Below are 26,243 nucleotides of genomic sequence, written 5' to 3' on the forward strand. Positions count from 1 at the left end.
AGGAAGAAAAGTTCAATCGGGTAATAAAGACAAATCGTGAAGCTGAGGCCGCACACGAAGAGAAACATCCAACAATCCTTCAAGTCCTTCCTATATTCCGCCGTACCCTAGAATAAACATTTCCATGGCCGCTTCCCATCCACACGCCAAGTACGCCTTGCACAATCCCAAAAACAGAACACCAGCATCCCACGACTGAACGCCAGTAAACCTTTACAGACTCCAGGTTCAAAAACCGAATTTAATGACCAATAATGCCACGCAAACAAAGGGCTGCCTCGCAAGAGAGAAGGGAGAGTGGATTCGGATTCAAGTAAGAGACGGCACCTGCGACGACGGCTTCGACCCTGGAACATCCTTCATCGCAACATCGGGAGAGCTAGGATTTCCTCCTCTTGGCGTCTCCGCTTCCCCAGCTGCCTTCGACTCGGAGTGCGCGTTATCCCCGGTTGTTGAAGTCGGAGCTTGGTTTGTCGGGGACTTCGGGGGAGGAGGCATTGCCGTGGCCTGTGTCTGAGTCTTTTCTGTGGTTGGGGTAGCCTTCGTCCCTCGCCGAATCAGATAGTCGCCTAGACTAAGCTTCTTCTTAACAGGACTGGGGGCAGCCACACTAGAACCCGGGATGATTGGGGGATGTTGAGGGGTTTCGAACGTCGAGGGAGACGACAGAGACGGCGTCGTTGCAGAACCCGGGGTGGATGCGGAAGGTTGCGGTGGAATTATCATCGGTGGGATAGGTATTTGTAGGTCAGCACGCTGAGGGGCAACCTTGCTTCCCGGTATTCGAGCATTATGGGCCGCCGTGGAGGGCCAAGGTGGCGGTACTGGAGGTTTGGCCATGTCCCGGCCGGACAGAGGCGACGAGTCCATCTCACTGCTATGTGGACGCCCGGGAGACGGCCTCGCTGGGGACTCCGCGTCCTTCATCTCTACATCCTCTTTCTCACCAGAGACACTTGGGGTGGTAGCGGTCAAGGGGGCAGCGGCGTGCGTGCTCGGAGAAGGTGACGTCAATTGCGTGATGGTATTCGAGTGAGAAGGTGACACCGGGGCACGGTTGATTTGTTCTAGACGCACACGATCTGCGTAGCATCGTTTGAGGAGACGTTGTGCAAGCGGGATGAAGCTTGGTCGCCGCGGGGACGGTGGGGAGACAGGAGAAGAGCCATCACTACTACCGTCCAAGTCGGCCTGGATCGCAGAATCCACATATTTTTGGAGCCCGTTGGAAGGGCTCGCCATTCTTCGAGGCGAACCGTGGCGCCCTCGTGTCGACTGATTGGGAGACTTGGCTGGCGGAGAATATGATCGGCGATCGCGACCACTCTGCTGGGGAAAATAGCCACTCTGGCTGCTTCCAATCGTGGGCGTTGCCTGAGTGGAATGGCCACTAGGGCGTTTCTTTTTCTTCTGCGAAGCCTGTTGGTCTTGTTCCAATTGTTGGAACTTCTTTTCGGCCGCGGCGATCTTGCGCTTCTCCCGGGCCGACAGTTCGGTATCGCCAAACAGATGGCCGTCGGCTGAGTTCGGGAACGTGGGGGTTAGATCGCGACTGCGGGGCCCTCGCGTCGAACCGGATGCCGAACGGCTATCAGCCTGGTCGTCTTCATCTTGGTTCTTCACTGCCTCACTGCCGGCACGACTGTTGGTCGCAGGCGGAGACAGATTGGACTTGCTCTTGGTCTTTTTCCGCTTCGCACTGGCCTGTTTTGCATCTAACGCTCTCGGGTGGCGTCGACGATCGACACTCGACAGCAAGCAGTTGGGCGGAGGAACGCAGGCACAGCCACCGAAATGCGCCAGGACATTACTTATACAGATGGCTGCCAGGTCCTGCGCAGTGTCGCTCGACTCTTGCTTGACCAGACCATTGGTGGACTCGAAGAGTTGGGGGTCCAAGTACCACATTGCGGTAATCTCAGAGTCGGGCGCAATATCTTCTTTCGCGACAAAACAGAAATGGTATTCCACTTCATTCGTGATGTACGTCTTCATCGTGACATTAGGACGACAGGAGCGCCGGACATAGCGGAGGAGGCTTCCTTCGTGCCGACTATCGATGTAGATAGGAAGCTGGGGATGGAAGAAAACAAACGGCTCCGGATGACGAAGCTCCTGCCATCGATTGTTGGGGTCAAGGCAGTAGTCCCGGAGAAGGCCAATTTTGCCCGTGATCTCGCCCACAATCTCATCCTTGCCTATACGATCCTGAGTTTTAAGGACTTTCCAGGTTGGGTGTGTGCCATCCACATCGATACTCCGGTCGGTAATCGATTCGGTGGTTAGAGAGGGCCAACGCGATCGGTCGAGGATGGCACCTGACCAGGTGAAAACATCTTGCGCCGATCGGCCATTTGTGACCCGCGCGAGCGCCGTCGGATCGGTCACCCAGGACGCTAAATCCCCTGCAAGATTCAGCGTGTTGAAAAGATTGCTATCCATACTGGCATAGTCCTGATCGCGGTCATAGAGATGGAGGAACTCGTTCGAATACAGGGGGATCGACGGCCCGGAGGGTTTGGTCGGGCTCATTGACGTGGACGTGCGTTTGCGTGCATCGGGTTGTAGGGGGGGTAAACTTGACAAGGATCCAACGGATCCAGAAGTGCGATGACCTGTTTTTGACTTTTTCGCGGGCGGTTGGTCGCGAGAACTGGACTCGGACCGGTGGTGGAAGCCGTTCGCCTGATCTGCGTGGTCCTTGGTCTTCTTCTTCTGACTCTTCGCGCCGGATCGTTTCTTTCGGTCGCCGCCATCGCCTTGTTCTCGCAAGCGCCTCTGCCGTTCGGTGGCGCGACGGCCATCTAACGGACGAGGTTCGCAATCTACGCAATTGTGAACCTCGGGCACCTCCCGACCATGGTAGTAGCACTCGATGTGCTGCCACGTCTCGCACCGTTCGCAGAAAACCGTATTTCCATCATCATCTTCAAACGAACAGATGCATTTGATGGTATACGGCTCCTCTTCTTCGGGCGCGGCAGAGTCGGAAACGGCACCGTTGACGGCGGGCGAGTTGAGGAGGGCGGCGACCGGGTAAGGGTCCGTGGTTGGGTGCGTGATGGCGACTGGGGAGGTATCTGTCATAATCTGACCAGATACCCCCTCTTCAGACACAATTCAGGGATGCGCGAGGAAGGTGAAGCGAAAGGACGGCCTACGGGTTAGCAGTCAAGAGCCCAACGCGCATGTCAGTTGCCGCCTCAGACAATCGCCGTTCTCCGAGGTAGTATGACGTGACGAATCGGAGCGCTGGCCACGAGGAAATTGGTCCGGAGAGAGGCGAAACCAGTCGAATTGCACCCGTGTGTCCGTGGGGGGATGATCTCACACGATCCAGGGGAGTCGCACGAGAGGGCTCCGAGGACGAGGGGAATCGGGGACGGACTGATCGGAAGATGGATCGACGGATGTGAGAAGATAGAGGAAGTATCGGAAGAGTTAGCAGAGGCGTCTGCTCCTGTAGCGCGGGCGACCGTGGACGAGAAGGAAGGGATCGAGGATCAGAAGTCGATGGACGCAGAGAGGTGGATGGGCCACGAATCGCATGGAGAGGCGAAGAGGGAGAGGAAGAAGCGGAGAGATGAATCAATAGGAAGAGAAGCGAGGAGCGAATGCCGACGAGATGGAGGGTGAATGGCGACGGACAAAGGGGAGGAGGCAGTATGAGAAGAGAAGAGGAGAGGTGAATAGAGGAGAGAGAGAGGAGGGAGAAGAGGAGAGCAGAGTGGAGGAGAGTTAGTGGGAAGAGAGGCGATAGAAGGCAGAGAACGAGAGGGAGGAAGCGGAGGAGAAGAGGATGAGGGAGAAAGAGAGAGGGAGAGGGAGTGAAGGGAATGGCGATTGGGGGAGGGAAGAAGAGGAGAGGAAGAAGAGAAGAAGAGGTGGGAGGGAAGACAAAAAGAGCGAGACCGAGAGACGGGAAGTCGAGTCTGTAGGTGGATCATCACCCTGATTCACGCAGAGTTTTCAGGCATCGCTCGCAATAGTCGAGTGGTTTTTTGCCTTCCGGCCGCGGTTCGAACCCAACCCAAGGCATTTTCATTTTGCTTCCTTTCGATTTATATCGTTTTATTTTCGCATCAAGTCCTATTCTTGACTAGCATTCACAACTTTTCCCCCAAGTCTACAGTCTCCCTGGATTCGGGTCGCAAACGGTATTCCGCCTTGCCGTTTTCGGACCGCTACCAAACGTGGTTAGAAACACAGTCCCGATCACCGCTCCAACTTCATTCAAGCACATCCCTTCAGCCAGACGCCTTAACCCGCACCTCACCCCGCTCTTCATCATCTACCGCTGCTGGTCGACGGAACCTATGCGCTATCGCCGCCCTCACTTGATGTCCAGCGTAAAGAGTCAGAAACAGGAGGATGCCGATATAAACCGGAACCGCATTCCGTGAAATCCCGCGAGACGGTGCAGCAATGATAACAGCATTGGCGAGCGGGAGTAGAGCAGAACTGAAGAGACCAAAATACGCCCCGTACGGCTGGATGCGGGCTTGGTGGACCGAAGTAATCCCCTGAGCCTGCACCGCCCGTCGAAAGTGCAGGTAGACAACGCACGCGCACAACCACGAAATGTATCCTGATGTGGTGATGAAATACATCAGCAGGTTGAACACCGCCGACGAAGAGATGGCCAGAGATAGGTACGCGAGTCCGGAGAACAGAGCAGTCACCCCGACGGCGACATAGGGTACCCCGTGTTTGTTGCGGACTTTGAACCAAGATGGTGCGTGCCCCGTCTCTGCCAGCGAACACAAAGTTCGAGAGGAGGTGTACAAGAAGGATCGCCCCGAAGCCACGGACGAACAAAAGATCAGAATTGCCACCACTGACGGAAGGATAGGAATCATTGCCCTTTTGGCTCCCACCACATACGGCGATTTCCCAGCGCCCGTCCCATTGTTCGTCAGGGACGGATCATCGGAGGGAGCGACGAGCGTAATTGCCAGTGCGCTGAGAATGTAGAGCACCAATAGCTGCGCGTTGTCGATCTGCGCCATGTGCATAATACTCCGAGTGGAGCCGGCATTCAACTGCTCACCGCGTTGGACAATCAATTCTGGGCTGAAGATAAACGAGATCGTACTGCATAGGACACATTGCACAAGCCCCAAAAATCGCCCCAAGGGCCCTTCCACCAAATACTCGTTCATAGCGCCCGGATCATTCCAATAATGGAACCCACCGGCATTGGAGCCTGGGACGCCTCGAATAGCCAGGTATATGGAGAGAATACCCAGGCCAATGGTGGTGAGGAACTTCACGCCGGTGAAAACGGCCTCTGATCTTTTGAATACCCTCTCAGGAAGCATGTTGAACCCGATGATCACGCACGCCACAAGTGTCACCCGTATAGCGACCTTGGGGCCAGGATCCCACAAACCGACATTGACCATGGCATTGGTGATTTCGAACGGGACTAGCATAGCGGTGGAGTACCAACGGAGATAGCCCAAGGAAAATCCTAAATGAGAGGATGTATATTGATAGGCATGGGTGACCATCGCACCGTCTTGCATGGGTACGTGAGTGGCGACCTCCGCCATAGCAGTCGTTAGACAATATACCAATACCGATATGAATATGTAAGAACCGAGCAAGGACGCCGGGCCACCAGCAGCCAACGCTTGACCGGAGCCGATAAATAAGCCTGTTCCGAGGGTAGGTTCGATGGTCATCGTGAATGGTACCTAAAGATAGGAATCATTAGGTATAAAAATGAGGCCAGCTGATGGGAAAGACAGGTAGTCGGGTGCACAGCGAGAATGGGTGGCTTGCACACGAGAAACTCTGGTTTCTGGGTCGGATTGCGATGAATGGAAGAGACGCCAGACTTGGCAGGAGTTACCCAGCAGGAAAGCAAGAATGACGTGCATGCATGTGCGAAACGAAGTGCTTCAGATACATATAGGCGTAAGGGATAAGCCATAGATGCATGGGTATCACTGTCTACTGAACAACAAATCCTAAAGATAAAATAAGAAACAGAGCCCGATGAACACAAACCGATTCCAAAACCGATGCAAGCGTGCTCGATCGAAGGACGCAGATATGTGGTTCGAGAGGGAAGCATGCTAGACTTCAATCGGCCATGTCGGTCTCTGCATATTCGAGCCACTCCCCTGATAAAGCTTTTTTCCAAAATCGCACGGCTCCGTCGTCACCGGCAGAAATAAGGCAATCCCCTACGTCGAATTAGAGGCACACATCGACGAAACATAGAAGTACTTACCGGCATATGAGAATCCGACTTGCCATACATCGAGGTGCTTGCTATCGATGCATGCAACCTCATTAAATGTATGTTTAAACTGGGTGTCACCTGTTATCGAGCGGCTAGGAACAACGGCAGGAGTGCGACTTGCAAGTGCAGAACCGATTCCCGAGTGGGCAGTTGCCCGGGTTGCCGGCGATTCAGACTGCGGTTGGGCATGGTTGCCGTTAGCTGTCTGTGATCCATTGTCTGCTGATGTGTAGACCTCAAAAATCCTGATAAAACCGTCTTTGCACCCGCTGGCGATAAGATCGTAGCCTCTAACGGATCCATTAGCCCAAGAAATGTCCCTCACAAGACCCCCATGACCAGATAGCTCTATTGCGTGATAGAAACGGCGGCTCGCATCCGTCCGGTACACTTTTACACTGTCCATAGCCGCAACAACCAGTGAGAGGCTCTTGCGGTCTGACGACGGCAAAATTGTGTGCGTAATATCTGCAGGATCATGGTGGAATTGGACTTTGAAACTTGTCTCTTCACCTCTTTGGGGAGCATTGCAAACACGGAATTGATCTAATGTCTGCCACTCCGCTAGGGAATCAGGGCTCACGGTTTCCATGACCATCAAAAAGCCATCTCGGGTAATTACGGCAAGCCATGATTCCAGGTCAATATTGCGAAAGTCAATTGAAACAAATGGATGTCGCTGTGGTGCGGTCATTCGGCAGATGGGCCTGAAACGGCGACCAGAGTTTGGCGGTTGAGTGACATCTTCTTGCCATATTTTGCATTTCATGTCTTCGCCAACACTTCCGATATGCTGGCCGGTAAAGGGCCCATTCCACGTCGCCTACAAGAAGATCAGTCGCGAATCCCAAACGATGACTACGGGTAGATAAAAGAAAGGTTGAGGCTTACATCGCGGATTTCACCATCGTGAGCACGCCAGGTATCAACCAGCTGCCATTCGCCATCTTTCTGATCCCACACCTTCATGCGATGATCTGAGGAAGCAGTGACTATGCGATTGCCATAGAAATTGAACTTGGTCACTGTGACCAAGTCCCGATGACCAGCGTCGAAATCAGTGAATCCGGACATCTTGCCCCTAATAGTTAGACAGATAGGTCCACTGGAAAGCCAGCCTCAGCGGACCGATGTGTAGCGTGCAGATGCGTATCCAATCGGAAGTCGCTCAAACGTCCAGCATTACAATGTTTGTGAAGACCGTCGCAGCTTGATGCTTGATGATTGACGGGGGTTGACCTGCTCCGTTACATAACCCACACCACACACTAGCCTCTTTGGGGCAAGATGTTGACGGGCGTGGACACCGCCTCCTGAGCGGTCAATATTCTGCCGACAGAAACAGTAATGCGACTGACTGACGCGGCGTCTTGCTTGAAGCCAGATTGCAATCTTTTCTTTCTCTCCAGACCCTGTGATGGTCTTCCCTTTTGGTTTTCTCGCTGCCGGAGTGAACCCGAGGTAGGTGATTATGCTGGAAATTTTTCGGTCATAATGAGCTCTATTACCCCTAGCTCTCTCTCTCGTCGTGAGACTTGGCGGCTCCTCATCCTCGCCGGAGCCTGTATTGCCATTTTGGTGAATACGTTCCAAGGCGACGGCGCGCCACTGGTGGCGTCAATCGCCTTTAGTGGACTTGTATTTGTCGCTACCTACAGTTTGATAAGATGGCTGGGACCTGTTTTTATAAAGGCGGGTTTGAAGGGAAGAGATATGGCGAAACCAAGAAAGCCCGAGATGTATGTACGAATTCGAGATGTATATGGTGTGATCATCCCACTTAGGAAACACACATGCTAATATATATTTTAGACCTGAGACAATGGGCGCAGTTTGCGCCATTGTGTATCTTCTAGCGCTGATCTTCTTTATTCCATTTGCCTTCTATAAGGACATTGTTGCCGCAACCTCCGGGGGAGGTAACCGAGATGTTGTATTAGAAGTTCAACATGTCGAGACTGGCCGGATGCTGCATCGGTTTCCTCATGGACGGGTTTGTGGCCAAGTGCCCTCCTGTTTTATCAAGCTGACTGACGGAATCACAGCTCGCTTCCTACCTTTCGGGGCTTCTCTCCCTGCAATGCATCGTCATTCTTGGGATCGGCGACGACCTCCTAGATATTCGATGGAGGCATAAAGTCCTAATTCCCGCATTCGGGGCCATACCCATGCTAATAGTGTACTTTGTGGACTTTGGCGTTACTCAAGTAGTCGTCCCGGTGCCCTTGCAGCCGTACCTGGGCCCCGTTGTCGATCTAGGATGGCTTTACTACGCATATATGGCAGCAGTGGCTATCTTCTGCCCGAACTCGATCAACATGCTAGCGGGGATCAACGGCGTCGAAGTCGCACAGTCGCTTGTGATTGCGGTTTTGCTCATCGCAAATGATGCGTTGTACCTTGCTCCTATCACACCATTCCCACATCCAGCTACCGATTCGCATCTGTTCTCACTCTACTTTTTGCTTCCGTTCGTCGGGGTCTCTTTGGCATTACTGTTCCACAACTGGTACCCGTCCAAGGTCTTCGTGGGCGACACGTACTGCTATTTCGCTGGAATGGTGTTTGCCGTTGTCAGCATTCTGGGGCATTTTAGCAAAACCCTCCTGTTACTGTTCATTCCTCAGATTTTCAACTTCCTTTACTCAACACCCCAACTGTTCAAACTGATTCCCTGTCCACGTCACAGACTGCCCAAGTTCAATGCTGTGACGGGTCTTTTGGATGCTTCCGTCACCGAGTGGACCGTCCCACCGTCTTCATTGATCGCTGCGGGCTTGGATCTGTTGCATTGTCTGCGGCTTGTACGTGTTACGAAGAACGATAAGGGGGACATTGTCGAATCAACCAACCTGACGATCTTGAACCTATGGCTGGTCTGGATGGGACCGATGAAGGAAAATCGACTGGCCTGGAGCATGGTCGGTGTGCAGGTGGTTTGTGGATTGTTGGGCCTCTTCGTACGGCACCGGCTGGCGCTGCTAGTCTTCCGAGAAGATAATCGGGCATTTGGACCTGGGGCCTAGATGCGATATAGGTCTTGACAAGATTATATAGTTAAAGTGGCTTTTCTATTATACGATTAGGCCCATAAGGGACAAGGTAGTAACTATAGTGGCTATGTTCATAAGTCTTTGACCACCCCCTTCCTTTATGGGTTCTGATAATGAGTTATAATATTACATATTTCCTCACGCCTTGTCTTCTTGTGGTTTCCTTACATGCATGCGCCTCATACACTGTTTGCGTCTAAAAACTCCGAGGAGCAAAGCATCCTCGGGTGAAGATCATAGAAACAAGTCGAGTAGGAGACTCCGATGGTCACAACTATGACAAGGTCGACAAAAAGGTTTGCCCGTGGCTGGAACACAGTCTAGACCCTTACATTGTGCGTCGTACAGTCTCTCTTATTGGAACATTGAAAATTTAAAAACGTAAAACATGACAACCTTGTAGGCCACGTTCATTGATGTATGTCGAGACACAAGATTAGCGAGTCCGTTAACTCCGCCGTTAACTCCACTTGCGGTGGAGAAGTAGGAGCAATGACTCGGGCTGCAGCTATGACGACACGGATTTACGACGGTCAAATGTCATCGATTTGCATTGTTGCCGTCTAGATCATCCCTGTGATTGGTGATGGCCTTTGGGACGATAGGCAAAGTGGGTATCTCTTCCTGTAAGCTCCATGAGGGGCACTTGGTTAACCCCGCCACTTCGTATAGCAATGGACACATATATAAGGGATCCTTCGGCTAGGAGGAGGTGAATTCTTCCTCCGTTGATCCCTCAATTGCTTTGAAGATCCTAGTCTGCTAACACCTAACGCCTACCACCATGTCTGTGTTCAGCCCCGCCCCCGAACCCCCCACCGAGCTCGGCCGTTACCGTGTCCTGTCCTCGACGGCGGGGATCCGCGTGTCGCCCCTTCAGTTGGGTGCCATGTCCATTGGCGATGCTTGGTCCGAATTCATGGGGTCTATGGATAAGGAAGCCTCCTTCAAACTGCTTGACGCTTTCGTGGAAGCCGGCGGTAACTTCATCGATACCGCCAACAACTATCAAGATGAGCAGTCCGAGACGTGGCTGGGGGAGTGGATGACCGCTCGTCAAAACCGCGACCAAATCGTGCTGGCGACCAAGTTCACGACCTACTACAAAGGCCACGCGTTGGGTAAGGGCAAGGCCCCGAACCATGGCGGAAACCATCGCCGCAGCCTGCACATGAGTGTGCGCGACTCTCTCAAGAAGTTACAGACGGACTACATTGATATCTTGTATATGCACTGGTGGGACCATACGACCTCCATTGAGGAAATCATGGACAGCCTGCACATCCTTGTCGAACAAGGCAAGGTCCTCTACCTGGGAATCTCGGATTCGCCAGCGTGGGTGGTCAGCGCAGCCAACACTTATGCGCGCGCGCACGGAAAGACCCCCTTCAGCATCTACCAGGGCCGGTGGAACATCATGAAGCGCGACTTTGAGCGCGAGATCATCCCTATGGCGCGCCATTTCGGCATGGCGCTCGCCCCTTGGGATGTGCTAGGCAGCGGGAAATTCCAGACCAAGAAAGCGATTGAAGAGCGGAAGCAGCGTGGAGAGGGGCTACGCAGTATGATCGGCCCTAAGACTCAGACCGAGGAGGAAGAAAAGATGAGCGCCGCGCTGGAGAAGGTTGCGAACGAACATGGGATCGAGTCAGTCACGGCCATTGCCTTGGCATATGTTCTCCAGAAGACGACGAATGTGTTCCCGCTGGTTGGCGGAAGGAAGGTTGAACATCTGCGAGACAACATCCAAGCGCTGAAGATCCGGTTGACGAAGGAACAAATCGAATATCTGGAGAGCGTCAAGCCGCTGGACCCTGGATTCCCGAACGACTTCATCGGGGAGGACCCGCGGGTGAGTGGAGTGACGCCACGCCTGTCGGCGGTCTGTGCGCCACTGGCGTTTGTGCCGGCGCCACAGCCGATTGCACCATAGCTGGGCAAGCAGAAGGAGTTAGGAGTGTGTACGTATGTAGCTCAGGTCAGGGAAATAATGGAAGAAATAAGCATTCCCTTGACGTCACGATGCAGATTCGGTTGAAAGTAGAAAATCTGGAGCAATCAAATCACCGTCCGAGAGTTAGTCATTAGTCAGGTCACGTGACATCCCCCGCGGATAAGCGCCACACTCGCCGGTGTCGGCGCCATCCTCGGCCAATGGTAGCGGTGCCATTGGCCGCTGACCAGCCGATCTCGGCCCCGTCCCTCATCGCTGCCACAGCGACATCGCGCTGGCCACCACAGTTAAAACCTCTGAACTCCTCGCTTTCTCCAGTCTCCCGTTCCCCAGATCACCCTTTTTGTTGTTTTCAAGAGGCTCTCGTCTCTTCTCCTGTCGTTTGTGCCGAGTTTTACCCTCTTCTCTCTCGTTTTCTCCTGAGATACTCTCCCACTTTGCCCCTCATGCCTGGCGCCGACAAGAAGCCCAAGACCTTGTACGACAAGGTCTTGGCTCATCACATCGTCAATGAGCAAGAAGACGGTACTATTCTGCTGTATATCGGTATGGTACTTCTTGTGTTCAGAAGGCATCTTCCGCACTGTTTCTAACAGCTCTATAGATAGACATCTGGTCCACGAAGTGACTTCTCCAGTATGCAATCGTCCTCAGCACGTCAATTGCTCCCTATTCTAACATCCTGATAGCAAGCTTTCGAGGGCCTGAAGAATGCTTCTCGCAAGGTCCGCCGGCCGGACTGTACTCTTGTGACTGTAGATCACGTACGTCCAATCACATCCCTACTTTGCCCAGAGCCTTGATACTGACCCTCTCCCCTCCAGAACATTCCTACCTCCACCCGCAAAAACTTCAAGAACGTTGAAGAATTCATCGAAGAGAACGATTCTCGTCTTCAATGCTCCACCCTCGAAGAGAACGTCAAGGACTTCGGCCTCACATACTTTGGCATGGGCGACAAGCGCCAAGGTATCGTTCACATCATCGGCCCCGAGCAGGGTTTCACCCTCCCCGGGACCACTGTTGTCTGTGGTGATAGCCACACCTCCACCCACGGTGCATTCGGTGCTCTCGCCTTCGGTATTGGTACCAGTGAGGTTGAGCACGTCCTAGCCACGCAAACCTTGATCACTCGCCGTAGCAAGAACATGCGCATCCAGGTCGACGGGGAGTTGCCCCCTGGTGTTACCAGCAAGGACGTTGTCCTGCACATCATCGGTGTCATCGGTACCGCTGGAGGTACCGGCTGTGTCATTGAGTTCTGCGGATCCGTCATTCGTGGCCTCAGCATGGAGGCCCGGATGTCTATCTGCAACATGTCCATTGAGGCGGGTGCGCGTGCTGGCATGATCGCACCAGATGAGATCACCTTCGATTACTTGAAGGGCCGTCCTCTGGCGCCCAAGTACGGCAGCGCTGAGTGGAAGAAGGCTGTGAACTTCTGGTCCAGCCTGGCCTCCGACGATGGCGCCGTCTATGACAAGACCGTTCTGCTTAACGGCAAGGACATTATTCCCACTCTCACCTGGGGTACCTCTCCTCAGGATGTTATCCCCATCACTGGCGTTGTCCCGGGCCCTGACGACTTCGAGGACGAGAACCGCAAGCTCGCTTGCAAGCGAGCCCTCGAGTACATGGGCCTGACGGCTGGCACCCCGATGAAGGAGATCCCTATTGACAAGGTGTTCATCGGGTCTTGCACCAACGCGCGTATCGAGGATCTGCGTGCCGCTTCCAAGGTTGTCAGGGGCAAGAAGATTGCCGCCAACGTCAAGCGTGCCATGGTTGTCCCCGGTTCCGGTCTAGTCAAGCAGCAGGCCGAGGCTGAGGGTCTCGATAAGATCTTTGCTGACGCCGGCTTCGAGTGGAGAGAGGCTGGTTGCTCCATGTGCCTGGGTATGAACCCGGATATCCTTTCTCCCCTGGAGCGCTGCGCCAGTACCTCCAACCGTAATTTCGAGGGTCGTCAGGGTGCCGGTGGTCGCACCCACCTGATGTCCCCCGCCATGGCGGCTACCGCCGCCATCGTCGGCAAGCTGGCTGACGTCCGCGAGCACGTCGTGTCCAGCCCTGTTCTCGGCAAGGTCCAGCCAAAAGTAGACGTTGGTACGACGGCTGAGGAGCCCGAGACAGAGGACGAACTCGAGCGCATCATGGACATGCCTGCCGACAACGAGCCCCACACCAACACCTCCGGCGGGGGCTCCAGCGCCGGACTGCCCAAGTTCACCACACTGAAGGGCATCGCGGCGCCGATGGACCGGTCCAACGTCGATACTGACGCCATCATCCCCAAGCAGTTCCTGAAGACCATCAAGCGCACGGGTCTCGGCAGCGCGCTCTTCTACGAGCTGCGCTACAAGGACGGCCAGGAGATCCCTGACTTCATCCTGAACCAGGGCGTCTACCGCAACTCCAAGGTGCTCGTCGTTACCGGCCCCAACTTCGGGTGTGGTAGCTCCCGTGAGCACGCTCCCTGGGCTCTCCTTGACTTTGGCATCAAGTGCATCATCGCCCCGTCCTTCGCTGACATCTTCTTCAACAACACCTTCAAGAACGGTATGCTCCCAGTCGTAATCTCCAACGACGCCGAGCTCCAGAAAATCGCCGCCGAGGCCAAGGCGGGCCGCAAGATCGAGGTCGACCTCGTCAACCAGCAGGTCAAGGACGCCCAGGGCAACGTGCTCGCAGCCTTCGACGTGGACGGCTTCCGCAAGCACTGCCTGATCAACGGCCTTGATGACATTGGCCTCACTCTCCAGATGGAGGATAAGATCCGCTCCTTCGAGACCAAGCGTACTCTCGAGACCCCCTGGTTGGATGGCAGCGGCTATCTCAAACGTGGCAACCGCGGTCCCACCATGGTCCAGGCCGCCCCTGTTCCCAAGACCAACCGCGGAGATGTCAAGACGGAACCCCTGGAGTGGTAGATATTGGTATACGGTATAGTTTCTTTGGATACGACTTTTATGCAGCTTCTGTGATGATATCTGGTGGATTGGACGCATTATTGGCAGGGTTTTGGCAGAAAATTGCTTCCTTCTATTTTCTCAAGCCTATAAGCTTGGTATGCATATTAACTTAATGAATGAACTCATTGCATTTTCAAGACAATCCTTGATATTAATCATCCATTAATCCAATTAACGACAATACTATGATTGGAGATGTAAGATTAATGCTGAACAAATGGCCGCCCTAACAAATCGGGGAATAAATGAGCGAAAACATCCAACCATGCAAATTCAAACTTCAAATGAGCGTAACGACATCGGATTCATGATCCATTAACCGGAAGTATGCCATAGTTTGGATATGGCATCTCCTATGTTATGCAAAAATAGGCACAGTCATAGAACTCCCATGAGAAGTAGACGAGGCCCGATATTAGGTATAATGCTTGCCAAATACCTCCACCAACGCTGTCGCACGTCATGACCGGATTAATATACAGAAATACTCCGTCGTGCATCCTCCACCTATCTTCTTCTTCACCTGGGAGCAAGCATATAAAGCTGGGACCAGCGTATGGTGTTCGCAGATTCCAAAATAAATTCCAATTCAATCTTTCTTCTATATCAAATGGCCTTCAAGCGGAATCCTTTGTCTCCAAGCGGCTCGCGAAAGATTACTCGATTAGGGCTTGGTGAGTTGTTCTTTCCGGAAGAACAACAAAAATCCGGCACTGAACAAAGAGGTCAGGGAATGTCCAAGATTCAGAAGACTAAGTACTCACCAAATCAACAGCTGGAAGAACAGAGCAATCCAGAACCACGCATTTGCGACTGCGCGAGGTCCATCGGTAACATCTGGAGAGATTGGACCCGGGCCGATGTTGTTGGGACCGAAGGCACGAGCGCAAATTGTAGCGATTGATCCTAGGACCTGCGAAGCGAGCAACGTGAAGCAAATGTGCATTCGAGTCAGCGTCTGCAGAAGGATCATGCCAAAACCGAGGCCCTGAAGGGCATCCATGATACCAAGCCAGAGCCAGAGACTTCGAGATGCAAGGGCTCCAGCCGTGGGCCCGCCAGCCCACGGTAGGAAAAGGCCCATTCCTGACACACCCCACCAGATCTGTGCCCAGCGAGGAGCTCCCAATCCGCATGCGAATACGGGGAGAATCCAACTGTGCTGCTTAGAAAAGCGGGCGAATAATAACAGAACACCGGCCCAGACAATGCCGAAGAAGACAATAACCAGAATTCCGACTTCCCAGTCTTCGGCGTGGTTTGAACTCCAGAGGACTGGAACAAATTGTTAGTTGGTGGACATGATATGTTAAACACAGGATACTTACAAGACCAGTTGCGTCCGTAGGGTGCACTGAGGAAAAAGTTCTGCAGGATGACCACCACAAAATTCCAGATCACAATCTTCCGTCGGAAAACGGACTTATAGAAAGATGGGACTTTTCCAGGCGTCTGGTGGTAGTAGCTTGGTAGTCCGAAGAAGACCAGCAAGCCGATAGCCCAGAGAAGGGCAGCAATTGGCAAACAGATGGCACTGATACATTTTCGTCAGCAAACATGCGCATAATTATTGATGGGAAAAGAAACACATACGTCATTCTCCAAGTGTCGGTGATACTCCCCTGGACGTTGGCAACACCGTTGGTGATTTGCTGCGATATAGTCGTTCCCCAGTACCACAGACCGATGATATATGCCTGTTGCGTGCCTTGGATGATACACGCGCGGAACACCCATTCCCTGACCTGGACACCATTCTCATCACCGAAGTTGAGCGCGAAGAATAGAGCTCCGCTAGAAGATGCAGCAGCGTATACTCCGCTTCCAACATTTTGTATCCAACCCCTGGCGAACAGGTTGGGCTCGAAATGTGCCACACCGATGATAAGGAATGAAAGGCCGTACAAGAACCAAGGAAGAGAGAGGACAATCACCGACTTGCAAAAGCGGAAGAGGAACCACCAAATGATGGAACTAATTAAATAAGTTGTCGCAATTCCATAAAGCTTCTCAGGTGTCTGTCCGACTTCTCCTGTGAGCAGAGTGATCTGATATGAGTTGGCGGCGATAATCTGTCCTAAGCCAAGGAACAATGAATAGATGGGCCAACCGCCAATGCGAACTTGCATCCATTTTCTCGGGCCGGAGGGAGGTACGTAGTCACGCCCAAGCTTGAATTCGTCTTGTTCTCCCTTGGCGTCACTGCCGAGATCGCGAGATCCAGATCCGGAGTCGTCATTCGAAACGGATCCCGTAGGCGAGGTAGTCTCCAGCTTGTTATGGAAAACCGAAGAAGCAGGGGACTGGTTGCGGCCCAGACGTGCGTCACGGAATTTGTCAAACCATTTCCTCTCGCTCTTGACGAGGTATTCCTCGATGCAAAGCTGATTCTCCGAGTTCGAACCATTCAGGGCTTCGAGCTTCCTTTCGAAGACCTTGTAATACTCGCCATTGCTGTCAGTGAAGAAAGGATCGACCTTCTGTAGCTTATAGTCTTTCTTTTCGCCAATGATTGAGTCGACAGAAAGGGCCGAGGAACAGCTAAGTCTGTTTCCAGGCTGGGCATATCCAGGTCTTGTGGGTTGCGGTGCTCCCTCTTCCAGGTCTGAGTTGGCTGCAGATGTAACGGCGCGCTGAAGAGATCCCTGACTTGAATGTCTTCGGTTAAAGTATTCGCCTGCTGGCGATTGTCCTTGGGATTCACGTTGAATCGCGGCGGCCCGTCGGCCCTCTTCTATCTGCTCGGGAGTGAGTGTATACTCCTCGTCCCCATAGTAGCTTGGAACCACATCATCATCACTACCACTTTCCTCAGTCATGGAGTTCGTACCACTCTCATCATTGCCAATATAGCTCCGTCTCAGGCGACGGCGACCACGACGCACGAGGTGGCCAGGGCCAGCCCGGACACCGAGAGACAGGTGTTTGCTGAGGCCAGATCTGGGCTTCTCATTACCGCCAGGACTTGGGTCCCTACTGTACACGATAGTATTTCGCTGCTGCGCCCCGTATGCGCTAAAACGGTTGCTGTTGGAATAGCTCCCATCTCTCGAGTGCGCAACTGGAGGCGTCTGTACTCCAGTTGGGGTCATGGTGCCTGACGCAATAGGAGGTGTCATCATCCCGCTGGGTGTCACCACTCCGCTTGGTGTGTTGTAACCGGAAGGCGTCGTGCTTTGGCCCTGAGACTTTGCCTGTCCCTTACTGTGGATACGAACCGCAGTGGTCTGCAAAATCTCCAAATCCTCAACCCATTGCGCAACAGGGAAACGCTGCTTGGCTGATCGGGCACGCATCTTCGCACGAACCTGGGGCTTTGAGTTCAATGCACTGCCAATGGCTAACTTGAACTGTTGCAAAAGATGGGATGTCGTTGGGGATTCGATATTGTACCACCATCCGGGCATCTGACCAAGACCACCCACACGGGCACCGATACCAAGTGCTCCCTTTCGACCAAACTCGACAGCGACTAGGCCGAAGGGCTCGTCACGCGATGGGATCAGCGCGAACTCTGCACCAGAGAATATGTAGGGTGGCAGAGCCGTGAATTCTGGTCTCGAAAAGACTCGCCCAGGGTAAAGCTTCATCATACGGTCAAGCTTGAGCGCCGCGAACTTCCCATAAAGATCAATAACTGGGCCGACACAAATCAACTGAACATTCGGATTGGACTCAAGGACAGCAGGCATGACATCAGCAATGAGATCGACTCCCTTTTGCATAGACCATCTTCCAACAAACACCAAAAGCTCAGCATTCGGGTTCTCCTCAAGGCCGGCCCATTGCTGAGCTTGACGCCTAAGCTCTCCTCGGCTGGCTTCATAGTTTGCGTCAACTGCGATCTCACTATCTTTTGGCAGCTGCTTATTCCATTCGCCAGTATCGGAAGGGTCTGGGTTTGGCAAATTGCCAACTTTCTTCAGGCCCCAGAAGATAGGATAGCGGGCATAAGACCGTTTTCCATATTTTCTCGAGACACCAACTGCACCAAATCCTTGCTGGTGCAGGCGAAGATAGCTCGCTCCGGAGTGCAGCATGTTGAATACTTCACCAAATTGGACATAACGTCTGGCAATGTCGCGGTCTAGGTTAAAAACAGAGCACACCTCGTCTCTCTCTTTCTGTGTACGCATCGGCCATAGACCTTGGAACTCAGCATTGTGGAGCGATAAACAGACCGGAATGGTCTGTGGGAGAAGATAGAGAGGCGCTATGGAGCCGTGATAGTCATTGATATGGTAAAGGTCAACGGAGAATCGCTGGATTGCTTGCGCAATGCATTGGTTCCATGCGGAATAGTAAATGGCACTATCCAGGTCATCCATGCGGGCGGGATAAGGTTCAGCGCTTGACTGTTGGCGAAAAACTGGCGCATCTAGAAGGACATATGTAATGTTTTTCAGGACGTGGTACTGAACTTTGACCTCATAGGAGTTCCCAAGGACAGTCACGAACATCGACTCGGCGGGTTGGTCGACGGGATATTCAACCCCACCAACACATGGAACCACCCAGATCAAGTCCTGGTGACCTAGGTGCTTGCCCATCAATTGGGCCATAACACCTAAGCCACCTATTTTAATCTTGATAGCCCAGTCTTCAATGTCATACTCCATGGTGGCGATGAGAATGTTGCGTCTCCGCGCTGACCCTCCACCAAAGGCAGGCGTGCTTTGGAGAAATCCAGACTTGCTTGCGAGGCGCATGAATGGGTTTATTTTCTCGCCTTTCCCATTCGGATTCGATTGTCTTCTGAGAGCGAGTGGCAGGATTGTCTTCCTCTCGCTGACACCTACCTGGTTGAACTTAACCTGATAGAATGTCTTCACGAATGCATAAACACACGCGATGCCTGTTACAATTGGCACAACCCAAAGAAGAATGTACACTGCGAGTTGAATGGCCTGTGATCCGGTCGGTTGAAGATGTACTTTCAACGTCCCGTCATCGAGCCTTAGATTCCACGCCACATACGGCGAAGGAGGCAGATCAGTGATATTCATAACAGTTCCACTGAGAGAGGAAGGAGGCATACGGTCCAACACTCCATCGCCATCCACATCCCCATAGACGAAGGTCTGATCTGGCTGGCCGTCAGGATTCATACCCCAGACATTAAACTGCCCCTGTGCCGGAAAGTCTGACATGAATCGGAAGGTCCAGAATCCATCACTATCCTGTTTCATGACATTATTCAATCCGGCATCAAATCCGTATTGGTTGAATGGACCATTGAAAAAGAGATGAGGGAACCGACGTCGGCCATTGTAATCATAGTCACCCTCTTGGACATAGTCGCTGCTTCCAGTCAACTTATTCCAATATTCGACGCGCACGTGCTTTCCCTGCCATCTCTGCTTTTTCGTGCCGGACCAAGGCAATTCCTCGATGGTGTCATTCCCGCCTTTGTAGTCCATCCAGTCAGAGAAAGAAGTACCCCAGTTCGTAGAATAGCGGTACTTATTTGCTCCAGCCGCCTTGTGTTGGATATAAAGCTTACCATTCTCATCTTGGTTGAGAAGGGAGGTGGAGTAGTTGGCGGAATCGAACACCAGCGGGTTGTCTGCTTGGCCAATACGAATCAAGAAGTGGTCGACGGCTTGTGTAGACTTGCCTCCTTCTGAGCTTGTTGCATTCTTGACTGTTAATCGATGGACGCCGTTGTACACTCCAGTCAGTTTGGCTTTCCAGACCCAGGCATTCGGAATCTGCCCTGTCCATTGTATCTCGGGCGTGTCGACATCACTGCAGCTGACGCTTCCCTTGCTGATACTGGGTGTTTTGCCAGACTCGGTTGATGACGTGAACGAGATGGCTTTGGTAACGCCGTCGCAGTCCATTTTAGTCGAGAAGTAAAGGCTCACGTCGAGATCCTCCGAATCATTGGGACCCACTTTGGAAAGCTGAGGAACATCATGTCCCGGATCAAATTGGGTGATCATGGGACGCGGACCAATAAAGGCTTTCTTGGGAACATATGCTTTGAATTCGAAGGGATTGAAGGACATGCTTTCGAGACAGCCATTGGTAGCGTTCGAGCCATTCAAATGCAAAGTCTTTGGGCCTTCTATGAGCTCATGTTCGTCATGGGGATAGAAAAGGTTCACAACCGTAGTTCCAGTTGTAAAGGGGGATATCAAAGCCGAGTCGTTGCTACTGCAATCAAACTTATACTCCACTGTCTTGTTGTCATTCTGGTATAGCAGCCAGACAGGTTGGTCGTTGCCTGAGCCCATTTTTTGGACAGAAGATACGGTGTCACGCAAGATCGACCACATCCCAGTTTCTGTCGGTGTCCCATTTGAAGCAGGATAGTAGATATCACGAGTTTGCTTGGAGAGCTTCACCACGGAGTACCCATCATTCAGGATAGGGTAGTCTTCCCGCATCTGATACATGTGCTTGATGATGTTGCGCACGGGATGGGAGGGGTCGCGGTGGTCGTAAGTGACTGCTTCGTCTTGACAGCCCTGACGGCCTGATTTGATGGGCCAATCATGATACTGCGATGCGTCAAGCTGGAAGCATCCGTGCGTTTTCCATGCCGTAGCAGGTGACATTGCTTGACGGCCGTAGACATAGTTTGAGGCGGTTGCGTCCAATATGTAGAACGCCTGTTCTTCACCCCACAACAAGATTGGGATGCCCGGGAGGTGGAGTGTAGTGATAAAATGTGCCAAGAGCTGTCGTTCGACTCCGAATTCGATCGCAGGCCAACGGAAAACATCCTGGTTCGTCGCTCCATACATATGACGAGGATCAAATTCTCCAGTGTTAGCATTGATCATGTCGTTTGTCATGACCATCACGTTCCAAGCATCCGTCCAATCTAACGGTGTATCGTAACCTGCCGCCAGATTACCATCCAGACCCAGGAAGCGGGTAAGAGTACGGTAGACGGAGTAATGGAAAGCGGCAGAATCAATAGCTTGCAAGCCATCCTCGCGCAGGAAGTACTGCTGCTTAGACTCGTTTGTCATCGACATGGAATCCATCGCCGAATCAGGATACTGATTTGGCTGTCTCCCGCGTCCGAGATAGATGGATCCAAAGTTGTTTCCACCAGTAATTTCTCCGGGAAGGAAGAAATTGTCCTTGCCAACACTTCGAGCACACTCTCGATACGCGGCAGATATGTCCCCAAGGGCATCCACAGTAGCCTGGGTGGCTTTATCGTACCGGAATCCATCGATGTCAAGAGCCTTGATGATCATACAAGAATGGCGAGTCAATCTCTCCTTCACACTAGGGTGCCATTCGCGCAAACGATCTTGAACGGAAGCAAACTTGGCAAGTTGACGTTGCCAGTCGGGATAAACTCCGAAGGCCTCACGATCTCCATATTGGTCGAAATCGCTATTATAGCAGCCGACCAATTGGTCCCTCACGGACTGGTCCACTGGAAAACCAGTCTCGTTCCAAAATCGTGGGTATTCACAGGTCTCGTTATACTCGTTATCAAAGCGGAAGTCCACATACTGGCGTTCACTTTTCCACATCGCCTCATGTTCCTTTACTGAAAAAGGAGTGGTTTCATTCAAGTAACCCTTGAAGCCGATCAAATCACCCATGCTGCAAGCAATTAGCATCGAACACTATGCTATCTGCCGCCAGGAGATGAAGAGAACATACGTTGCGATAGTATTGTCAAAGAGGACATACATTCCTCGGTTGTGGATTTCGGTAATCACATCTCTCCAGGTCTGTATAGTGCCGTAGTGTTGGTCAAGTAGGGTTGTATCGAGAATTGAATATCCATCTGAACCCCAAGGTTGATTCATCAGAATGGTTCCTGCGAGGTATATACCCTACACAGCTAGGTTAGATTATGGGGTGCACTTGAGGGTAGAACCAGAACAACATTGGGGATCATACCTTCACCCCCATTCCTTGTAGGTAATCCAGTGTGTCCACCAAGCCAACTGCGTCACCCCCATGACGCATTTGATTTGAGTCTAAGTCATGTTCGAAAAGGGTCTTGTTGATGTTGTCATTGGTAGGATCCCCATTCACAAATCGGTCGAGGAATAAGGTATAGAAGGGGAAGCGCCAGCTTTTGGGAGACGGGTGATACTCATGGTCAGGCCACTCAATGTGAGTATACTGTGCCGGATCGGTGGTGTCCTTGTTTGCATTCAGGTTATACTCCACAAGAGACTCCTCATATGGCCAACATGTTGCTGTTGCTGCAAAGAATGCAAGCAACGAGCCTGCAAACCGCCACTTCATCGTCAGCGGTTGCTAAAAGAACCGTTTACCTCGTTCACCTCTACAAACCCGACATGTGTTCCGAGAGGCTAGTGATAGAGCACAAAGTCAGGGCCTGGGAGATAAGTAGACGACGTGAGAGTTATCAGGCAAAAGATTGCCCCAGCAGCTTCTTGCGCCTGCTGGCCCCCTTTATGTGTCTTGTCGAGGACAGGGTGGCTGCGTCCCTGCCAGGAAGGCTTGATAAGCAGGAGATAATCGGCCAAGCGAGGGTAGAGAACCTGAAAAAGATTATCTGGGAGGTGGCAGAAGGAGCGTAGAAGTAAAGAAGAAGGGGGGTAGATTATGCGTACAAATAAAAAAAGTTATGGCAAAAAGAAGAAGAAAAAAGAAAATAAATGGTTACCAGGCGCAAAGATTTGTCCGAAAACTTGCATGGGCCCTGAGCTAGATGAATTAAATTGAACGATTATGAGATGCGATTTACATACTCCGTACTTCCTCCGCATATTTACTCCGTGGGTATGGCCAGGAGGCGAGGGGTTGGGACGCCTTGGCCATGGAAAAAGAAACGATGATCCTTCTGAGGCAGTCCATGATGCAGCCGAAAGAAAGGTGAAGCCGGCCCACCGGTGCAGAATAGCGCAGACAGCCAGGAATATGAAGAGCATCCTGTATCGTGACTGGTAGTGTGGAGCACCGAGACAGACTCAAGACCAGTCCTTAGCGACCTATGACGAATAAAAAGTGCATAGTTTCGCTGTCCGGTGAAAATAGACTAGTCCTGAGGCCATTTGGGCTGGGTGGAAGCCGAAGGACAAGTGGTGGTGGTGGCAGGAGAGCAGGATGTTGAGTGCATATCGGATGTATGTGGAAGTGGATCCCGGATGGGTACCAGCCTCAATCGAGTAATGGAGTGATCGGCCGCCATGATATATCAGATTTAGGCAGAGAAAATAAATAAAAGAGTTTTCTGTATATTACGATCCACATATAATTAACCTCTCGCGATATCAAGGTCAAGTACGTGTCTTGAAGACCCAAAAAGCGGTGTCATGAATGACACTCAACCGCGATGGGGCATTCAGAACATGCCTGACGCTGGAGGACAGAGCACTTGTCTTGTCAATTAGCATATTTTAAGAACACCTTAGCATTTCCAACGGGTCATCCCCGGGTAGTCAGGCTACGGCAAGATAAAGAAGTTCCACGAGGCCCACATGAAGCCCACCAACGCCTAGGATTAGTCCAAACTAGATCATATCATGGGTTAACAGACATGGAAACTGATACAATCGATCATCGACTCCATATACAATAATATCTGGGGCATTGTCAATGAGAAAGTTTCCAGGTTTTAAGAAGAGACCATATGAAGATCGACTCGTAACCACTCATAGAGTTGATCAAGCGGATCACACGTTATCTTCCCAGGGTGTGTTCATCCAAATTGTAGAGGCCTGGATATCTCTCGGCTCGTATCCGATAACTAAACAATCGGCCGCCGAAGATAAAACTTGGCGCTAAAGGCATTCTCTAGTACATAGTACGATTGGTGTCTCCGTACAGAGGACACCTTTGGCGCCACTGCATCGGGGGCTTCGAAAGAAGGTGGGCAGTTTACATCGTATAACATCTGAAGATAAACAGTGGGTTTATGTCGCGTCATTATTCAGCGAGAAGTCATCATTGAATACAATGCGTTGTTCCGAATAACTGGGCTAACGGTAACTTCGTTTCGCGGATTACAGGGATCTGACAGCAAGGAGTCAGGGGCAGTGAAAACACCCCAGGGACGTTCAACTCCCCACTGGCTCGCCACCGTCCGAATCTATATAGACCGCTAATTTTCATGATGGACATGCACAGGGCACAGCGGAGTAACTGAACAGGACAGCTCTACCCAAACCGCTCCCTCCACCCCTCCCCAACTGCTGGTCTATCTCCACGTCATATCAATTACCTGCCAGTTCGAGGTATTAGGTAGTTGTGAGAGAACCTGGTCCAGTCATGTTGAGCACCTTGCGCATATCCCAGGACCCCAGTGTGCGGTCGAAGACTGTTTTCTATTAATCCCATTGTTTCCCCCCTTTTTCCAGCAATTAACCGGGAAATTTTCCGAGTATGTTGATAGGCGCACTGAAAGATTCTTCCATATATAGTAGGCCTACAGACTAGGCGTCTATTTCGAGCTCACCAGGTGGAGCGTGTGTTCATCCCTTGCGTCGATCCCCATCGACTAGCGTATGTGAATCTATTGTGGCGCTAGCCCAACTGTCATCCATAAGTGACATGTACGATGCACCAGCAAACCCACAGAAAGGATCCGGGTGACGAAGAGGCCCCATCAATCTCTGTCCAAAGTCAAGGGGGTAGGCAGTCCACTGCGACTGAATGTACTTTGACAGACATTCAGCAGCTCGGCGGTAGCACGAAGTCGGTCACTCTGCAGCAACTTCTGTGGGGATTGATAGATATCGCTGATTAACTTAAAGGCAAGTGGGACTAGCCCGCAGACCGCCTCCTATTGCTGCTAGCCGGCTCCTGTAGCAGGAGGGGTTTGGTTGAGTGCGTGGCTGGGGCGCCTACGGATGATCGCTGCCAGGGTGGACCTCACTAAACCCAACCCCATACTAAGTCTACGCAGTAGTTTACCGACAAGTGGAGAGGGGAGTTAAGGTGACTGCGAACTGTCTCCCAGGCATGAACTATGATCTTCGCGCCGTTCTTCACAAGGGCTTCATATCAAATAGCAACACAGCTATCAGCTCCCACCGGAGTAGACCGAGGTAATCGATACAACACTACATAGGCTTCCGTGTGGGTGAGAAAGAAATTCAAACTCCCGCCAGAATATTCTAGAGAGCTGCGGTATCCATCGAAGCACAGTATAAGCGTCTAGTTCAGCAAATGGTTTGTATTTGAGTTTGGAGCAATCTTTACCTATAGAGATACCTATCCCTTGGTCCACTCTGCCTGGCCCAGTTTCTTCCGTCCATGTGTACGGAATACGGGGTGTTCTTCAAACAATATTCCAGCACCGCAGTAACCGATAAATTCTGGATCCTGCAGCTGGGTTTCATGGCCCCGAATGTGCTTCGCTATGTCGTGTAACCCTCATGTCTTCTCCCTGTGCGAAAATTCGACCTGGGATGCACGGTCAATGGTAAGGGAATCCGGCGAGAGACGCAGTTACGTAGTTGACTGACGCATAACCGTGCGTCCGATCCCCAGTACTCGATGTGACCTCTTCCGCATTTGAGTTAAGTTGCATAGTTCTCTCCACTAATCTGGCTTCGAAAGACAACTAGCTTATTCAATATGCAGATGCTGATGAGACCCACGGGCACATGGAATGTACCGGGGCTAGAATACATCTGTCTTATGCAATGGCACTGCAAACTGGGTCAAAGTGACTCATCTTACGTCGCATGGCAGCCCAAGTACATATCACCTGGTGGCTTGGCTTCATAGTCAAGGGCTAGCGAAGATCCAGGCGTGCTGACCGAGCGTCCAACCTGCACCGATGATGCAAGCGAAGCATTGCATGAACTGCTTACTGCTATCTTTTATCCACCCTTCGATATTACCTGGTTCGATACGGGGCTGTCTAGTCATCCTTGTCGTTCATGCAGCAGCAGGCTTGCTTCCTTTCAGTCAACGTATGCCGGGAGGTTCCGTTTCAATTTAGCGAGCATCGGCTCATGCTCCTCCATGCAAAAAGATACGGTTCTTGCTGGTATTATTGCATCTCAACCAAGCATGGTGTACGTGTGTTTCACTCTCGTGCTGCACCGTCT

The 26,243-nt window shown here is 52.0% G+C and overlaps 6 protein-coding genes across 6 annotated transcripts; 3 read left to right on the plus strand and 3 right to left on the minus strand.

Moving 5' to 3' along the window:
- Window positions 1–309: 309 nt before the first annotated feature.
- BDV59DRAFT_190687 (amino acid permease-domain-containing protein) lies at window positions 310–5,687 on the minus strand (the record flags this gene model as incomplete). Its single annotated transcript, XM_073691788.1, has 4 exons — window positions 310–2,880; window positions 2,911–3,090; window positions 4,296–5,094; window positions 5,155–5,687. The coding sequence occupies 4 exons, from the start codon at window positions 5,685–5,687 to the stop codon at window positions 310–312; spliced, it is 4,083 nt and encodes a 1,360-aa protein (XP_073552672.1).
- Window positions 5,688–6,090: 403 nt separating this feature from the next.
- Window positions 6,091–7,327, minus strand: BDV59DRAFT_198171 (putative nuclear pore protein (SEH1); the record flags this gene model as incomplete). Its single annotated transcript, XM_073693108.1, has 3 exons — window positions 6,091–6,194; window positions 6,242–7,076; window positions 7,145–7,327. 3 exons carry the CDS (start codon window positions 7,325–7,327, stop codon window positions 6,091–6,093), a joined length of 1,122 nt encoding a protein of 373 aa, XP_073552673.1.
- Window positions 7,328–7,645: 318 nt separating this feature from the next.
- Window positions 7,646–9,422, plus strand: BDV59DRAFT_168831 (UDP-N-acetylglucosamine--dolichyl-phosphate N-acetylglucosaminephosphotransferase). The gene is made up of 3 exons (XM_073688135.1): window positions 7,646–7,992; window positions 8,066–8,246; window positions 8,299–9,422. The coding sequence occupies exons 1-3, from the start codon at window positions 7,748–7,750 to the stop codon at window positions 9,277–9,279; spliced, it is 1,407 nt and encodes a 468-aa protein (XP_073552674.1). The 5' UTR covers window positions 7,646–7,747; the 3' UTR covers window positions 9,280–9,422.
- A 936-nt stretch (window positions 9,423–10,358) lies between these two features.
- Window positions 10,359–11,264, plus strand: BDV59DRAFT_168832 (NADP-dependent oxidoreductase domain-containing protein). Its single transcript, XM_073688136.1, has one exon. It carries the CDS (start codon window positions 10,478–10,480, stop codon window positions 11,237–11,239), a length of 762 nt encoding a protein of 253 aa, XP_073552675.1. The 5' UTR covers window positions 10,359–10,477; the 3' UTR covers window positions 11,240–11,264.
- A 290-nt stretch (window positions 11,265–11,554) lies between these two features.
- On the plus strand, window positions 11,555–14,507 carry luA (3-isopropylmalate dehydratase LEU1). The gene is made up of 4 exons (XM_073696545.1): window positions 11,555–11,806; window positions 11,865–11,896; window positions 11,950–12,024; window positions 12,085–14,507. The coding sequence occupies exons 1-4, from the start codon at window positions 11,707–11,709 to the stop codon at window positions 14,188–14,190; spliced, it is 2,313 nt and encodes a 770-aa protein (XP_073552676.1). The 5' UTR covers window positions 11,555–11,706; the 3' UTR covers window positions 14,191–14,507.
- A 389-nt stretch (window positions 14,508–14,896) lies between these two features.
- ags2 (alpha-1,3-glucan synthase Ags2) lies at window positions 14,897–22,464 on the minus strand (the record flags this gene model as incomplete). Its single annotated transcript, XM_073693109.1, has 6 exons — window positions 14,897–14,945; window positions 14,997–15,507; window positions 15,561–15,766; window positions 15,826–21,807; window positions 21,868–22,043; window positions 22,111–22,464. The coding sequence occupies 6 exons, from the start codon at window positions 22,462–22,464 to the stop codon at window positions 14,897–14,899; spliced, it is 7,278 nt and encodes a 2,425-aa protein (XP_073552677.1).
- Window positions 22,465–26,243: the final 3,779 nt, after the last annotated feature.

Source organism: Aspergillus ambiguus (genome assembly GCF_047715705.1).
Source record: "Aspergillus ambiguus strain CBS 117.58 unplaced genomic scaffold BDV59scaffold_2, whole genome shotgun sequence".
Taxonomy (NCBI): domain Eukaryota; kingdom Fungi; phylum Ascomycota; class Eurotiomycetes; order Eurotiales; family Aspergillaceae; genus Aspergillus; species Aspergillus ambiguus.

Bases quoted from the DNA above. Each gene is read 5' to 3' on its own strand.
- BDV59DRAFT_168831 (XM_073688135.1), top strand. From the start codon at position 7,748: ATGAGCTCTATTACCCCTAGCTCTCTCTCTCGTCGTGAGACTTGGCGG. The intron at 7,993-8,065 runs GTATGTACGAAT...TATATATTTTAG, and splicing joins AAACCAAGAAAGCCCGAGAT to ACCTGAGACAATGGGCGCAG. The intron at 8,247-8,298 runs GTTTGTGGCCAA...ACGGAATCACAG, and splicing joins ATCGGTTTCCTCATGGACGG to CTCGCTTCCTACCTTTCGGG.
- luA (XM_073696545.1), top strand. From the start codon at position 11,707: ATGCCTGGCGCCGACAAGAAGCCCAAGACCTTGTACGACAAGGTCTTG. The intron at 11,807-11,864 runs GTATGGTACTTC...ACAGCTCTATAG, and splicing joins TACTATTCTGCTGTATATCG to ATAGACATCTGGTCCACGAA. The intron at 11,897-11,949 runs GTATGCAATCGT...ACATCCTGATAG, and splicing joins TCCACGAAGTGACTTCTCCA to CAAGCTTTCGAGGGCCTGAA.
- BDV59DRAFT_168832 (XM_073688136.1), top strand. From the start codon at position 10,478: ATGAGTGTGCGCGACTCTCTCAAGAAGTTACAGACGGACTACATTGAT.